The following is a 17,588-nucleotide window of genomic DNA, read 5'->3' as shown; positions in this document are numbered from 1 at the left end:
TGTAAACATGCAAATGTACAAATCTATACAGAGACAGAGTTTATGCTGCAGAAGCTAAATAAAATCAGCTGTCAACAGGCTGCCTTTAACTGGTATATATTTTGCATTCTCTCAATTTTTTAATGAATGAAAATTGATGAAGTCATTGGAATACCCTATGCATTAATGCATGTTCATAGTTTTAGGTTTCAAGTTTATTTGTCATTTGCACAACATGACAGGACATTTATGCATTGTAATGCTTGTGGTGAGGCTCAGGTAATCACTCTACAGAAAGTAAATAAGTAAAAGTAGAGTATGAAAAACAAACCGAAGTATATTAAATATACACAAAATATAGAGAAAATATACACAAAATATAGAGAAATATACACAAAATATAGAGACAATATACATTTTAAATTGACTTAAGTGACTCAATGTTATTGTTCTTTAAAGTGACTTAGTGTTAAGGTGTTATTGTCCATAGCAGAGATATGATATAATAATAATACTGATCCAGTGACTCAGAGAAATGGTAGTTGGGGAAGGATGCGTAGCTTCACAGCTTGTTCAGAAGCCTGACAGTTTGTGGGTAGAAACTGTTCATTAACCAGGTTGTTCTAGCTTGGATGCTGCGAAATCTGCTTGATGGCAGGACTGCTGGGTGATGCTGTCTGACCGGATCTTTGTGGTCTTCCTGAGGCACTGGTAGATGTCCTGTAAGGCTGGTAGTTTGTTGCCTTTGATGGCTTCTGCCATCCTCACCACTCTAAGGGCCTTGCAGTCACAGGCAGTGCAGCTGCTGTACCAGTGATGCAGCCCGTGAGGACACTCTCTATGGTGCATCTGTAGAAGTTGGTGAGGATCTGAGGAGGCAGACCAGACTTCCTGAGCCTATGCAGCAAGAAGAGACGTTGACGGGCAGACCTCACAATAGTGTTGGTGTGGAGGGACCAGATGAGATCATCAGTGAGGTGTTTGCCGAGAAACTTCACACTGCTGACCTTCTCCACTTCGGCTCCATTGATGAATAGAGCAGACCCCTCTGCTGCTTCCTGTAGTCCATGATCATCTCCTTTGTTTTGCTGATATTGAGACAGAGATTGCTGTCTCTGTAGGCTGTTTCATCTCCATCAGTGATGAGGCCTATGATGGTAGTTTCATCAGCAAACTTGAAGATGTTAGATGTTTGTTTGGTTACACAGTCATGTGTATACAGGGAGTACAGGAGGGGGCTAAGCACACATTCCTGGGGAGCCCCTTGCTCAGAGTCAATGTGGAAGAGAAGCTGTTCCCAACTTTCACCACCTGAGGTCTGCTTGTCAGGAAATCCAGTATCCAGTTGCAGAGATGAGAGTTCAAACCCTGTGAGCTTAGGAATGAGTTTGGCAGGGATGATTATGTTGAATGCTGAGCTGTAATCTATGAACAGCATTCTTACATGTGTGTTTTTCCTGTCCAGGTGTGTGAGAGCAGTGTGTATTGGTGTCGTCTGTGGATCTGTTAAAGCGGTATACAAATTGGTGAGGGTCCATGGCGGCTGGAAGTGTTAAGCAGATGTGAGCTATGACCAGCCGCTCAAAGCACTTCATAACTGTAGATGTCAGCACAATACAACACAAAAAACTGTAGAGTTTACCCGGAGCTCTCACCGGTGTGGCCATTCTACATCACACCGGAACTGGAGAGTCTCAGATATATCAGTTTGAAGCCTGAGTGCCTAGATCATTGCTTTCAGCTCATTTCCATTTAAATGTGGGAGACAAAAGTAAAAACATACTTGAATAGTTCACTCAGCTAAGAGTCTCACAGTTTCTGATGCGCATGCAGAGGGACTGGCATGCCCACCGCACAAATACATAACCAAATTCAGAGTTCTTCCTAATATTTGGTATTTTATGTTATAATTTTATGAATTTAAATTGTAAATGATTGTTATTTGAGTAATTTCACTGTGAATTGGGCATCATCAACCGGCAGCATCTAAGAAGGTTAAGAGGTCAAAAACAGGCACTAAATAGGTCAATGTGTGACGCAGTTGGAAGCATTTTCACCCCAGATGCTACAGTAAGTCCGCGGCTACTTAAGACTCTTACAGCAAGGCTGATAATTAGCCCTGAGCCTCTAAAGAGATATCGTTGCAAGTCATGCAAGCAAGGAAGACTAGGATTAAAGAGGGAGAGGAGGGAGAGAAGGAGAAAAACCCAACTAAAAGTGGAGGAAATGACCACTCAGCTTGAGATAAATAAGAAAAGAATTCACAATTATAGCAATCTCATTACAAAAACAAACATGAAAACAATACACAAACGTTGTAAGTGCTGAAAAAGAAATTATTTTCTGTTTTTATAGATTGACTTCATGTAGAGAACTGCCAACAATCAAACACAGGTATTGCAAATCAATCAAATGTTTGTTTGTTTGTTCGATATGCTCTAGCCACATGGGTGTGCTGAGATCTGAGAGGATTGATGTCTATGGTCCATATAGCTTTTCTCAAAAACACAAGAAGCTTCAAATGATCACTTCTGATTAACACACAAGCTGAAACCAATTTTCTACTTATGTGAAATTTTCTCCTGGATTTTGTCTGGCCCGTTAATGGATATAGTGTATGGTACACATAAAGCTGGCCACAACCATCAGGAATCTGTCAGTTGCATTATGATAAGCTTTCTACACGTCTGTGTATGTTGTTTTTTTATCCTTTGAAGGGAAAGCAAAATTTTGATTTTGCACTAAATTTAAGTCTGTTTGCACTGCACATTGTGGAGAAAAATTAGACTTTTAGAGCAACATGTATCTGTAAGATTTTTCACAATCGCCTCACACTACATGCAGCACCAAAACAGCAGGCTGTGGTCATTTGGCATGTCATTTAAATTGCCTCCTACTGAAAAGGTAGGTGATTATGGGCCACAATGTCATGAAAAGCACCTGGCTCTCAGTTAAGAGGCAGAAGTCTGGCTTGAGAGACTAGTTTTTCCCTTGTCACATAATGCTACTGAGCTCAGAAAGAGGTTAATATTTGATTCCATAAAAGTCACATTGTCAGTCACTGCTGATAGTGTAACATCATTGGACAGCTCAAAATGCTTGGAGGAGAACAGTACTGTACTATCTGTCGTATTCAACTGAATTTTCAAGCTTTTGGGGAAACACAAACCACAGTTTGTACAACAAAAGCTTGTTATTCCTCCTCCATAAAACTTTTCAGTTTGTATTTGGGCAAATCCACAATCCACCAAGCCCAGATTTGCCCTTTAGACTGCCAGATCAATTACTCCAGGGCACTCCACCAGTGTGCTTCACAGCACTTCAGCCATTCTTGGCATTGTGCATGGAGATGGAAGCATGTGTGGGGCTGCACAGCCATGAAATGCAATCCATGATGCTTGTCATGGATAGTTCCTGTATTGCAATTGCTTCCAGAGGCAGTTTGGAATTCAATAGTGAATGTTGAAAATAAGGACAGATGATTTTTTGCTGTGCACTTCAGCAATCTGCAGTCCTACAGTATTTGTTGTCTAATAGATAATAGATAGAGTCCAATTAAAATGGAGACAGTAGGATATTCAAAGCATGAAATGCCTTTGGTCTCAGAAAGCATCATTCTCTCATAAATAGAAATTTATGTCTGCAACCATAAATTGAAGATCTTTAATTCTGGGTGAAAGTTAAAATAAATTATTTCATGCGAAGACAGACACCAGGATATTTAAACCTATTTTCTATCTGAATTTAATTGACAGAATGCATGTAATAATGGTTCACAAACATTGTTTCTCTTTTTTGGTAATGACAGTAAATCCATAAGACTTAGAAAACATAAGACTTAAAATTATAGGATACGCCTGAGATTGATCATTTAAAACATAGTAGTATCATCTATGAGCTGGTTGTATTCAAGATGTTTGTCTACAATTTTATCCAATATTATTGCCTTCAATACCAGAGTAATGCATAGATACAGGTAACATTTTGGCACAAGTAAGAACAACAAAGATGAAATGGGACTCATTTGCCTTAATGGGACTCAATGCCTTATACCTCTGTTAATATTAAACACAGGGAAGGCACTATATCAGTGCTGGCTCTATCTAATAAATGACATAGGCAGTTACTTAGGGACTCACGGCCACCAGGCAATCCTAACAGGGTAATTACTTTACCATTATGATGTCTAAGATGCTTGAGTGAGGGGCAGAAGCAACTAGTTTATTATGCCTCAAAAAAGAATGTACATAACTGGAACCAAAAAGCGTAAAACAAATAGAGAATATTAGGAGAAAAAGCTGAAGATGAAGATATATTTTTTGTGGCATTAATATTAAGCCATTTTTTTTGGCTTGTGATTTGACAACAAGTAGTAGTCTGTCTACCATAGAAGGTTAAAGGTTAAACTACATAAAACCAGACAAAAACAGATGCAGTTGACTTGTTTTCTTTATACAGTCTGACAGCAATTATTTTCTACAGTCATCAAATTTTACAGTCATATTGTATTGCAACACGCACAAAGTAAGTCAAATCATTTTCAGTAGTTCGCTTGGGACACTTCTTTCTTCTGACTTTCTTTATCTAACTTAAAAGCTCTAACTTTTAACTGTGTACTATTACATGGTTAGGAGGAATGTTTGTTAATTTGATAGCTAGTATAACTAATGCTAAAATGAATATGTATGTTTGCAGAATGAATGCTTTCGCTCAGATATTTACAGTCTCAAGAGAAATATTTAAGCTTTGGATGACTGTGTAACTGTAGACACTTGTTACATACACTACAGTAGCAGTACAGTGTATCTTCCCTATCATCTGCAAAGTAAAGAGCTAGCTATACAAGATAGTTAATAAGCCAGTTTGGCTACTTTAGGCTTGTATTTTATCATCTACTGAATAATTTTTCAATTACCATAAGTAATTAGAATCCCAAGTACACTTCTCTTTCCAGTTTACTATATGGCAAAAATGAATAAATAGCTTAAAACCTTGCAAAGAATTTGGAAAATAGAGTGAATAATAAAGCTTATGTGCATGAGGTGTTTGAGACCATGACAGACTTGAGTGCTTGTGATATGCTACTGCACTGAAGTTTGTTTTTGTGGATTGTTGGGTGAAATAATAAATGTAATCATTTTCTTTTTTTCTGTTTGAAATACAACATTGGAAGGACAGAAGTGTTCACTTGGGATGAAAATATACTTGTTGCTTGGTCAAAGCAAATATACTTGTTGGCTTTTTGGTCTGATGTTCATGTCTGTCTTTCAGGAAACCTGGGTTCAATATCTGCTGTAGACATGTGGAGTGATTTCACTACATTGGTATTGTAAGTAAAATTGTGCTGTGGGGCTATCCGGTGCATGATATTAAGGTACATAAGCAGGGCAGACTGGTGAAGGTGGAGATGTCACTGGAGTTGGAATTGTGTGTGTGTATGCTGATATGGGCAACTGCAGCAAACTGTCATAGACAGTAGAACACCTGGAATTAGTGAGCAGGATTATAGTTTTTTAATATAAGAAAAAAATGTGTTGCAAAATTTCTTTAGAAGAAGAGTTCAAACTATTGTTAACCTGAAAATTTGTAACAAATTTTTGGCACCACCTAAACTTTTTCAAGCTTTTTGTCAATAGAGGTATTTCTTGTCTTCCTCAGAGTAATTGTTAATCACCTCAAGGCCAAAAAATTTATTTCCACAAGAAACTGAATAGTTTCACATCACGGTCATATTTTAAGAGAAATGTCAATAATGGATTTAACATCTTTTAACAAAACTATGTCTATAATCAAGTGGTCTGCTAATGGTAAGTGAGTCTGTCACAATCAAGAGCTACTTCTTTTTGCCCAGGGTCTGGACATTTATACACAACTGTAATATTATCAATACTATCGCTCTAACAATTATTTGTAATCTAATATCTTCAAAAGGAATGAAAAGAATCAAAGAATATCAACAAAAATGAAAAAGGATAAAAAGGAATCTGCTGCTGAGTTCTTGTGGAAGGAAGGAAAAGGCTTTCGTTTTATTGAGCATCAAATGGCAAGATGGTTTCTGGCCTTTATTGGTAACCTATTGGTAACCAAACTCATATGATGTCTTTTTTTTTTAAACCTACTCTGGTCTGACTCTTACCAGATTGTTCTCTCCTTACAGGGCCCTATTGCACAGCTCTCCATACGGCATGTCACACAACCTTCCATATATGTACAAGAATGAACCTGAGATATAACTTAAAGTGTCATTTGATACAGCTCCCTTCTGTGGGCCCAGAACCTCTGTCTACTGAGTCTACTGAGTACAGTCCATAGTCTGCTTCTCTATATTACCTTATTAGTAGGGGGCTCTAATCAGCCAATGTTTAGTTTATTAATTACTAATCAAGAATATTTTATTCAATCTTCCCATCAAGTCCAAGAAACTGAAACCAAAGAAAAATCAAAGAGTCTGAAACCAACCACAGGTCAGTACTATAGTTTTGAGGAAAATTTTCAATTATGCCATGTAAATGGTTGAGTTTGGGTTTAGATAAGCAACAGTTAAGTCTCGTTAAGTCTAGTAAGTCTGCTAATAATTGGGTTAACTACATTAACACCCATTTTCAGAGGATGCCTATCACAAAGAAATTACAATTACAGAAGCAATACGAAGCTAGCATTTCAGTAACATAACAAAACATCAGTAATATAATATACTAGTTGTACCAGTTGTACTTATGTTTGGTATTATGAACTGGGTGAGAATAGACATTGTGAAGATTGATCACAAAACCCTCACAAGATGAGCTCTTCACAAAAACTCTGATCCCCTAAGGTTTGCATCAAAGACCATATGTCATCAAAAGTGATGGTGGATGTGAACTAGTTGAGCAAGAGTCTTGTCTATCAATCAGCCATCGTCCTTTTAACTGACTGCATTAAAGGAAATATTAGTTCATCCAGCAGCATCACCTGAAAGCAGTTGCAGGCCTAAGAATGTAGAAACTAAGAGGTGAGAAATTCAAAATTAGACATAGTGAAGCACTAGGAGCACTCAGGAAGGGAGTTGACCATAACCAGGCCAGCAAAGTGTAGGAGACTGCACTGATGGGCACTGCACACATACGTTTAAGGTGTTAGCCTAAATTGTTCTTATTTCTGGTTGAGATTTAGACATGATACTGCAAAACGAAAAGTTGTGAGAGGAGTACAAATGATTAAAGATCATAATAAGGCTATTGAGAAGCACATTGTTTACCCTTCTAAAAGGCATTCCAAAAAGACAAATTTTATTTCAGATGAAATACTGTTTATATTTCCTTTGTCAGTGTAACACATGGGGTTTTGCCATCCAGCTTCATTTGGCTGAAGAAAGAATGTTCATATTTATTCAGTATTAATGATCACTGGTGCTTAGGTGTTATACAAATATTGTTCTGAAGATATAATGCTGCTATCAAAAAGCCACAGGTAATAAATAATAGTGATGTAGCATGGCCTGGGCTTTTATATAGACTGATTCAATTCTGATTCATGATGTGGATCATCAGAATAATCCCCTTCTTGGTCAAGGAAATCTCTGTGGTTCTTCCAAAGTCAGGAAAATGCAGCAGGCCGAGCCACAAAGATGAGGGATAATTCCCCCCAGAGTGGATTACAGAGAAGCCAAATACATGCGATTAGCTGCTTTAGCAGCATTGCCTGGCAGATTAGCAAACAGTGCTAAGACCGAATCACAGTGCTTAGTGAATGGGATTATCCGAATTAGACAGGTTCAGTTGCTGCAAAGGAGATTAAAAGTGGACTGTCTTATACAATGTAAGTGTATTTGCCATGTACATGCATGTGCGTATGTGGGAAACAGTGACAATGTAATTAGCAGGGACAGCCCTGTGAGACCTATAAAAGATCACTTAGGACGTCAAGTAGGACAGAGATTTCAGACAATAATCTGAATTCACACTCTGGCTCTCTGAAGAACATTTAGATGTTGCACAATCCCTAAGTAATGCTGTAGCTGTGTGTAGAGGGACAGAAATAAAATTGCAAGAGCCTTTTTGAAAAGTTACTGCTGTTTAGTGTTTGGTGGGCTCTCACTGAGGAAAAATGAAGAATCGTCAGCAAGAGTTACCAGAGGATTTCTACATCCCCATCCCGCTGGACACCAATAACATCACATCCCTCAGTCCCTTCCTGGTCCCACAGGACCACCTGGGAGGGAGAGGAGTTTTTATGTGCATGGCGGTCTTCACGTTCTTCCTGTTTGTCTGTGGAACCTCCATCAATGTCCTCACCATCGTCTGCACCATCCAGTACAAGAAGCTTCGATCACATCTCAACTATATTCTTGTAAACCTGGCTGTATCCAACCTGCTGGTGTCCACTGTTGGCACTTTCACTGCCTCTGTCTCCTTCTTCAACCGCTACTTCATATTCGGACCCACAGCATGTAAAATCGAGGGATTTGTTGCAACCTTAGGAGGTACTGTGTGTTATTCTCTATTTAGCATAGCCATGCTGTGTACATCACTCTATAATTTTCCACATTTAAATAAATGGCTGACTGATTAATAATTCAATTAATATAAAATTACATACATCAAAACAATTGCCAAAAGTATATATACAGTACTGTGCGAAAGTCTTAGGCACCCAAGACACATTTTCAAAATCTATTTATTTGTGTAGTATGTGTTTATTTGCTGAGAAAAGTGTTAATATTTGAATAAGCAAAATGTATAGAATATTAATAAATAGTGATTTATATATATATATATATATATATATATATATATATATATATATATATATATATAAAATCATATAAATAATAAATAGTGATTTGTTTAACCATTTTCAAACCATTCTGTAGAAAAATGTAGGTGCGCAAAATTTTCTCCTTCATTTTTATGAAACATGTAGTGGGAGGTTTTGCTGTTGAAATTAGAAACACTCAGCTGTTTACTCTTATTTTCTCATGGGCACTGCACGGTTCATGACCAGTAGCTCACTGTATGTTTGCCTTTTGTGTATTTTTTCTGTGTAGGTATTGTCAGCTTGTGGTCTCTCTCTGTGGTGGCCTTCGAGAGGTGGCTGGTCATTTGTAAGCCTGTGGGGAACTTTTCCTTTAAGGGAACTCATGCCATCATTGGTTGTGCAGTCACCTGGTTTTTCTCTCTGCTCGCCTCAGCACCACCACTGTTTGGATGGAGCAGGTCAGTCTAGAAAAAAGAGAATGAGTTTCATAGTTACTGAATAATTCATAGTAGATACTGAATAGTAGTTACTGGGTAATTTATAGTAGTTACTGAATAATTCAATCAGATCATTACTGAAGATTTATAGCAGTAGCATAACCAGAATTTTATCTTAGGAAAGGCTTAGGAGAGGCTTTTATCTTAAGAGAGCTTACAGGTAAAGGGAACTGGCTCGGAAGCATTACGTCCCAGAAATCATTATAGTACAGCTGACAACTAATAAGCCTACTTCAGTGTAGATTGGTATTATAACCAGAACTGCTTAGTCACTTTAATAAAATTGCAGTATACAGTAGGTAAAGGCTAACTAATGAGAGTCCTACCTCGGACAACACTAGGCACAGATGTAGAGGGTGAATGGTTGCGAATGACTTTATTGTTAGTTTTTTGGAAGAATCAAACTTTGCTTTCTTTACAATCTTTATTTTCTATACAATATACGGTGTACATGTACAACATATACTGCATGAAATAATGCAACCTGCATCTAGCTGAAGACACTTTAATCACTTCTGCAAGGCAGATGATGCATTTTAATGAGGACCCTCCCAATAACCCCCCTCTTTCCTCAGTTCAAGATGCCACTTTTCACTGAGCTAATGGGGAAGTTGGGCAGCTTGTGTTGTACCTTGTTTCTCTCTTTCAGGGAACAGTGTTTTATTTCAGTCAATTCATTTGGGACAACGCATAGTGTATGGGACATATATTCACACCATGCAAAGCAGACATCAAACAGAGAGAGCATCCTGGTCCATGAGAGAACCCTAGTGCATTTCATTCCCCAAAGAAAGATCTGCATAAGCCACCAAGGGAACTATCTCTCTCCCCTGACACCAAAGCTCAAATGTGTGCAATTTCTATGCATACAAGCCTCTTATAGAGGCAGCCCTACTAAACTGTAGCAATGACATTAGAAGGCAAGCTGATGGCCATCAAAATCAACCTCATAATAAAAATCATTACTGAAGATTCATAGCAGAATCGTAGCCAGAATTTCATGTTAGGGGAGGCATGGCTACATGTTGAGGGGATCACCTAGGAAGTATTATGTCCCATTATGTCCCAATAGTGAGGTTGACAACCATGATAACCAGCAGGTAAGCATGGAGACACCACAGCTCTGGTCAGGGGTTAACTATTTCCCCAACTGCCTGAGACAGAATGTCCTTGTGAAAAGGAAGCCAGTGGATCTCCTGCAAGGAGACTAAATATTTCTGCATACTGCATCCTCTCCGCGATGCTCTAATGATGAAAATGCATAACAGAGTGTGGGACCACAGGTGTGCCAGTGCATCCGCTCCCAGGGTGTGCTGTGGTCTGCCAGAAAGAAAAACAGAGGACAATGTACATTTTCTGTGGATGCCAAGAGATCTACATTGGCTCTGCCAAACCAATCACAGATCTATACCATCACCAGTGGAGGAGTTCTGTCCCCAGGTTTAGGTGACCTGGCAGACATGTTGCTCTGAGTGACAGGAGGCAAAGACTACAACACGTCAGAAGGAAATGAGACAGCATCAAAAGCATTGTGCTTGTTTTGACCAAATTGAGGGGGCTGGCTCGTGTTATCTACTAACCACTTCTACCACTGGCTTGCCTTCTTTTAGAGAATATTGTTGTGTAAACTTGACCAGAAGCTAGCAATTGTCATGTCCACAACAGCACCACAAAGACAGAAGGTACTTGAATCATACTACCAGGTGATAGGTAGGCTGATTTGTATAGGCATACAAACTACTTGAATGTAGGCTACCATGCAATTTACAAATAGTGCATAATTGTTTAACTGCTTCACTTTTTCAGCCATCCATATATGACAAATGACCTATGGTAATAGCAGCCATCTCTGACTCTCAAGAACTGGAGCTTGCCCAGGGATGTATTTATGGTATGGCTATTGGGCTATAGCCACTGGTCTTTTTTCTGTAGCTACAAGTCTCAAAATACACTATATTTCCAAAAGTATTCTGCCTTCACACACATATGAACTTGAGTGAGATCCCACTCTTAAAACATAGGGTTTATTATGATGTTGGCCCACCTTTTGCACATATTACAGCTTCAGATATTACCTTTCTGGGAAGGCTTTCCACAAGGTTTATGAGTGTGTTTATGGGAATTTTTTTACCATTCTTCCAGAAACGCATTTTTGAGGTTAGACGCTAATGTTGGACGAGGAAGCCTGGCTCGCAGTCTGTGCTCTAACTCATCCCAAAGGTGTTCTGTTGGGTTGTGGTCAGGACTCAGTCAGGCCAGTCAATTTATTCCACACTAAACTCACCACTAGACATCACTCATCGTTGTTTTTTTGGACCTTGCTTTGTGCACTGGTGCGCAGTCATGTTGGAACAGGGGCCATCCCCAAACCATTCCCACAAAGTTGGGAGCATGAAATTGTCCAAATCTCTTGGTCTGCTGAAGCATTAAGAGCCCTTTCACTGGAGCAAAGGGGCCAAGCCCAACTCCTGAAGAACAACCTTTCACCATAATCCCCCCTCCACCAAACTTTACACTTGGCACAATGCAGTTAGACAAGTACTGTTCTCCTGGCAACTGCCAAACTCAGACTTGTCCATCAGATTGCCAGACTGAGAAGCGTGATTCATCACTCCAGAGAACATGTCTCCACTGCTCTAGAGTCCAGTAGCGGAGCTCTACACCACTGCATTCAACGCTTTGCATTGCGCTTGGTGATGTAAGGCTTGGATGCAGCTGCTCAGCCATGGAAACCCATTTCATGAAGCTCTCTATGCTGTTCTTGATCTAATCTGAAGGCCACATGCAGTTTGGAGATCTGTAGCAATTGACTCTTTAGAAAGTTGGCAACCTCTGCACACTATGCGCCTCAGCATCGACTTTGACTGTGGAATATTCAGTAGCAAGGAAATTTCACGACTGGTCTTGTTGCTCAGGTGGCATCCTGTCATGGTACCCTAATAGAATTCACTGAGCTCCTGAGAGCGACCCATTCTTTCACAAATGTTTGTAGAAGCAGTCTGCATGCCTAGGTCCTTAGTTTTATAAACCTGTGGCCATGGAAGTGAATGGAACACCTGAATTCAATGACTTGGATGGGTGAGTGAATACATTTAATATGAACATGCATTATGGGCTCATACATCCAGTAAATCTTTTGTTGGAAACTTATTCCTGCCTTATCCCAAAGAGTAGGCTAGACTTAATGACATTTTAAGCCTCTTTTTCTTAGCAACTTATTTCTAAAACACTACAAGCGACACTTCTCATAAGGAGAAAAGCAAAAACAAACCTTTTATAGGACTAGTGTAATTTTTTTCCCCATGCATGCTGCTCAGAGTAAAGTTAACAGTAATGTCAGTCAGCAACTCCTCTGGTGGCAGTATTTTTCTCTCTCTCCTCGCATTTTCTCTCTCTCCTCGCACACAGGCAGGAGACAGTTACTATGGTTATGAGGACGCTCTGTGTACCCACCCTTCTCTTACATCTAACACATATAGACTATGGCTGTTAGTCTTTACAGTGCTGTGAAAAAGTTTTCGCACACTTACAAATTTCTTCTATTTCTGCATATTTGTTACACTTGAATGTATCATCAAACTACTTTTAATATTAGACAAAGATAACCCAAGTAAACACAAAATGTTGTTTTTTAAATGATGCCATTCAATATATTAAAGGAAAAATGCTGGCCCTTTGTGAAAAAATAATTTTCCTCTTAACTTTTAAATCAACCAGTTAACCAAATTCAATTGACTGTTGCGTTCAATTTTGCTAGCCACACCCAGGCATGATTACTGCCAGACCTGTTCTAATCTAAACATCACTTAAATAGATCCAGTCTGGCGCCCATGGAAGAGTTGCAAGGCACAAACTACTGCTGACCGAAAAAACACAAAGGCTCGTCTTGCATTTGCCAAAAATATCTAAATGATCCCCAAGACTTGTGGGATAATTTTCTGTGGACTGCATTCCACCACAAGAGCATCATACCAACATTCAACATGGTGGTGGTAGCAGATGGTCTGGGACTGCTTTACTTCTGCAGAACCTGGATGACTTGTAATAAGTGATGGAACCTTGAATTCTGCTCTCTATCTGAAAATCCTGAAGAAGAACGTCCGCCTGTCAGTCTCTAAAGGTCAAGTGCAGTTGTGTTATGCAGCAGGACACTGATCCAAAGCAAACAAGCCACCTCTGAATGGCTCAGAAGAAACAAAATTAAGGTTTTGGAGTGGCCGAGGTAGTCCTGACTTGAATCCCCAGAGATGCTGTGGCAACACCTTAAACAGGCGATTCATGCTCAAAAATCCTTTAATGTAGCTGAATTAAAACAATTTGGCAAATACAAGAGTTTTTCCTTGTGTTGTCTTACATTAAAATTAGTAGGGTGGTCTAAAACATTTAAGCGTGACAAATTAGTAAAAGCAGAAGTAACTGGGTGAGTAAAAATCAGAGGGATGTGTATTCATAATAAATTTTGCATAATGCTGATTGAGATAAAAATCCCTTTTGCAAGAGAGACTAGGGCAGGTGTGAAAATGTGGCTAGTCAGTATTCTGTGAAAGACATGGTCAGGATGCCCACTTGTATAACGTTAGGCTACACTATTTTATTTATATATACACAACAAACTTTTATTTTTTCTGTTAAGTAATAATGCTCACTTAAAACAAAAACATTGTTTTTTTTTGTTGTTATAATAAGAGAAATAAAAACATAGGCACTGCATTTATGCAGATGGTTGATTATTTGAAAAAAATCAAGCCTTTTAAAAACTGAAGAATGTCAGTTTTATTTCATAGATTTAAAACAGCAATGAACTTACTGTGCCCCATTTGAAACGTGAGGCAGGTGCGAAATACATGCACCCTGCGTTATCCCAGACATGTGCAACTGGGAGAGTCCATATTTTCAACCCCAGGGAAGATGTTTCTGGCTGGGAGTTGGCAAGCTCTGTTTTAAACTTGACCGAGAAATCCAACCGCTGCAGCTTCTGTTCTCCTGAACTTCCCCCTTAACTGCGCTATTATAAAGCAAGGTCGTCCAGATAGGAAAGCACTCGCACTCTCTGCTCACGTCCCCGAACCGTTAATATTTTGAATTTGAAAACTCTCAGATGCAGAGATGTAAGTATCGAATAACATTCACTCTCGTTACTGTAATTGAGTACAGTTTTATCTTTGGCAGAGTAAAGTTAAATCATAGTACTTTCGCTCTTGAGTTAATTTTTAATTAAATACTTTTAATTTGCTACTTTAATTTTCATAACGTTACAGAGTACAAATAAATTATGAATGTATGAACTCGGAAACCAATACGAACGATGCGCGATTACATTTAAAAGATTCAACAATCAAAAATCAGTAGTTCAGGCAGGAAAAACAATACAGAGATATCCGGTTTAGTGGAGAAGCACAGAGGACTGAACCAGCAGACATGAGGAACAGACCGCAGCCAAACGGTCATCTGTATTCATTTAACATGAACTAAAAAAAAGACGGCATTATTATCAGCGGCCAAACGCGAAACCTGCTGAGATCCGCTCTCACAACTCGACTCCAGCCTGAGGGAGGGTTAGACGAGCTAGCTGATCCAAGCTAAAAGGATATAACGCATTTACGGTTTTCTTCTTTTTTTTATAATGATTCTGCTTATTAAACTTGAAACCTGCTGCGTATATTTTATTACAGTGTCTGAGAGCTACTTTAGTTAACAGGTGTCGCTCATAGTTTACTGTTTATACAGTCTGGTCTACCTGCTGTTTTGGAGATAAACAGTTGTGAATGGCTGAGATAGAAATCTAGTTTAACACAGGTTCGTCATCAACTCTGGACAGTGATTCTGTCGCGCTGTTGACTGGCCTGATCTAATTACCAGTGAAATATATTACAGTAAAATCAGAGCTGGGTATGTTGCTGATGTTGCAGCTGATTTTAATGGTGTAAATGTTCTGAACAGATAAAAGTGAAAATACGCAATTTGAATGCTGTGAGTGTGATTACTATTTATAAAATTTCATACCTATTGTCATAAGCTAGAGTCCAGGAAACTGATGGGCAGCTGGACTCTCACTAAAATTACAGTATTAATTAAGCATTATTAATTAATCTACACATAATTTTGAGTTTTATTCTTTTAAATGAACTTAAACAGTAACAGCCTCTGCACAGCCTTTCAGTGACTCTAAAATACTTTATTGGAAACAGAGAAGCTATGATGTCTTATATAATGTCTAACCATGAAATGCTTGCAGTTTAATGTAAACCTTGCTCCTTACGCAGTTCACGGAAAGGTGTGTAGATATGCAGAGCAAACTGTGATCAGTCGTAGCTCTCAGAGCTTTAGCTTTAGTAATTTTCTGTATGGATTATTTCCAATGATGTAGCCGAGTAGTTCAGAAATACACTATATTTCCAAAGGTATTCACTCACCCATCCAAATGATTGATTTCAGGAGATCCAATCATAAAACCAAGCACCTAGGAATGCAGACTGCTTCTACAAACATTTGTGAAAGAATGGGTCGCTCTCAGGAGCTCAGTGAATTCCAGCATGGTACTGTAATAGGATGCCACCTGTGCAACCAAAGTCCAGTCATGAAATTTCCTCGCTGTTAAATATTCCACAGTCAACTGTCAGTGGTATTATAACAGTGGAAGTGATTGGTAATGACAGCAGCTCAGCCACGAAGTGGTAGGCCACGTAAAATGACAGAGCAGGGTCAGTGGATGCTGAGGCACATAATGCACAGAGGTCACCAAGTTTCTGCAGAGTCAATCACTACAGACCTCCAAACTTCATGTGGCTTTTAGATTAGCTCAAGAACAGTGCGTAGAGAGCTTCATGAAATGGGCTTCCATGGCCGAGCAGCTGCATCCAAGCCTTACATCACCAAGCGCAATGCAAAGCGTTGAATGCATTGGTGTAAAGCTCCACCACTGGACTCTAGAGCAGTGGAGACATGTTCTCTGGAGTGATGAATCACACTTCTCAATCTGGCAATCTGATGGACAAGTCTGAGTTTGGCAGTTGCCAGGAGAACAGTACTTGTCTAACTGCATTGTGCCAAGTGTAAAGTTTGGTGGAGGGGGATTATGGATTATAGTGTGAGGTTGTTTTTCAGGAGTTGGACTCAGGCCCTTAGTTCCAGTGAAAGGAGCTCTTAATGCTTCAGCAGAGCAAGAGATTTTGAACAATTTCTTCCTCCCAACTTGGCCCCTTCCTGTTCCAACATGACTGCTCACCAGTGCATAAAGCAAGGACCATAAAGACATGGATGAGCGAATTTGGTGTGGAAGAACTTGACTGGCCTGCACAGAGTCCTGACCACAACCCAATAGAACACCTTTGGGATGAATTAGAGAGGAGACTGCGAGCCAGCCAACATCAATGTCTGACATCGCAAATGTGCTTCTGGAAGAATGGTCAAGAATTCCCATAAACACACTCCTAACCATTGTGGAAAGCCTTCCCAGAAGAGTTGAAGCTGTTCTAGCTGCAAAGGGTGGGCCAACATCATATTAAACCCTATGGATTAAGAATGGGATGTCACTCAAATTCATAATGTGAAGGCAGACAAGCAAATAATTTTGGTAACATAGTGTATGTTCAGATTGTGACTGAGGAATTACGAAAAAGTAACTAACTCAGTACTTAAGTAGTTTTTCAACAAACTACTCATTTACTCTTACTTGAGTAAATTTTATTTACTAGTACTTATACTTTAGTAAATTATCACTAAAGTAACAGTACTTGTACTTGAGTAGGTATTTTCAGTACTCTTTACACACCTGCTCAGATATTTGTTTACTACTGCTAGATCCTGAATTGGACGCGAACCCCGTCCCTTTTCGGCCACAAAATACAGGCTGTACCAGCCCTTTGCGATTGGGCTTGAGAGATTATTTTTACTGCCTGCTTGCTGGGGAGATTTTTATCTTCACCTTGAGAAAAGCACCATTGTCTGGCACTTGAGTGTAAAACACGGTGGAAAAGCAGTAGGGTTGGGGGTGGGGGTGGACTGCAAGCGGTAACCCACAACAACAATCCTCTCTGTGCAAGCCTGTCACTATGCTGCATGGACAGCGAGTTGGATGTGGTTAACTACATTTGTGGGGTAACAGAGACCCCCTATGGCTGAGTTGTGTATTATATATACACTATGCATTATGCTTTATATATATATATATATATATATATATATATATATATATATATATATATATATATATATATGTATACACTGTGCATTATATACATATATATATGTGTGTGTGTGTGTGTGTCTGTATATATATATATATATAAAAATATTTTTTTGAATCACAAGAATTTTTCCCACCGTAATGGGGTCTTGATAACACTGCACTTTTGCAATGAGTTCTGTGACTGGGCT

General features: G+C 39.1%; 1 protein-coding gene across 1 annotated transcript in view; it reads left to right on the top strand.

Moving 5' to 3' along the window:
- The first annotated feature begins 7,902 nt into the window (after positions 1–7,902).
- Positions 7,903–17,588, top strand: part of opn1sw2 (opsin 1 (cone pigments), short-wave-sensitive 2) — a 15,228-nt gene continuing 5,542 nt past the window's right edge. The window contains exons 1-2 of the mRNA XM_017719140.1: positions 7,903–8,440; positions 9,005–9,173. Coding sequence (XP_017574629.1) covers positions 8,065–8,440; positions 9,005–9,173 — 545 coding nt within the window. The 5' untranslated portion in view covers positions 7,903–8,064. The remainder of the gene's footprint in view (positions 8,441–9,004; positions 9,174–17,588) is intronic.

The sequence above is a fragment of the Pygocentrus nattereri genome, chromosome 21 (assembly GCF_015220715.1).
Source record: "Pygocentrus nattereri isolate fPygNat1 chromosome 21, fPygNat1.pri, whole genome shotgun sequence".
Lineage (NCBI taxonomy): Eukaryota > Metazoa > Chordata > Actinopteri > Characiformes > Serrasalmidae > Pygocentrus > Pygocentrus nattereri.
Note: the sequence above shows the minus strand (reverse complement) of the source record. Positions and strands in the feature narration are given on the sequence as shown.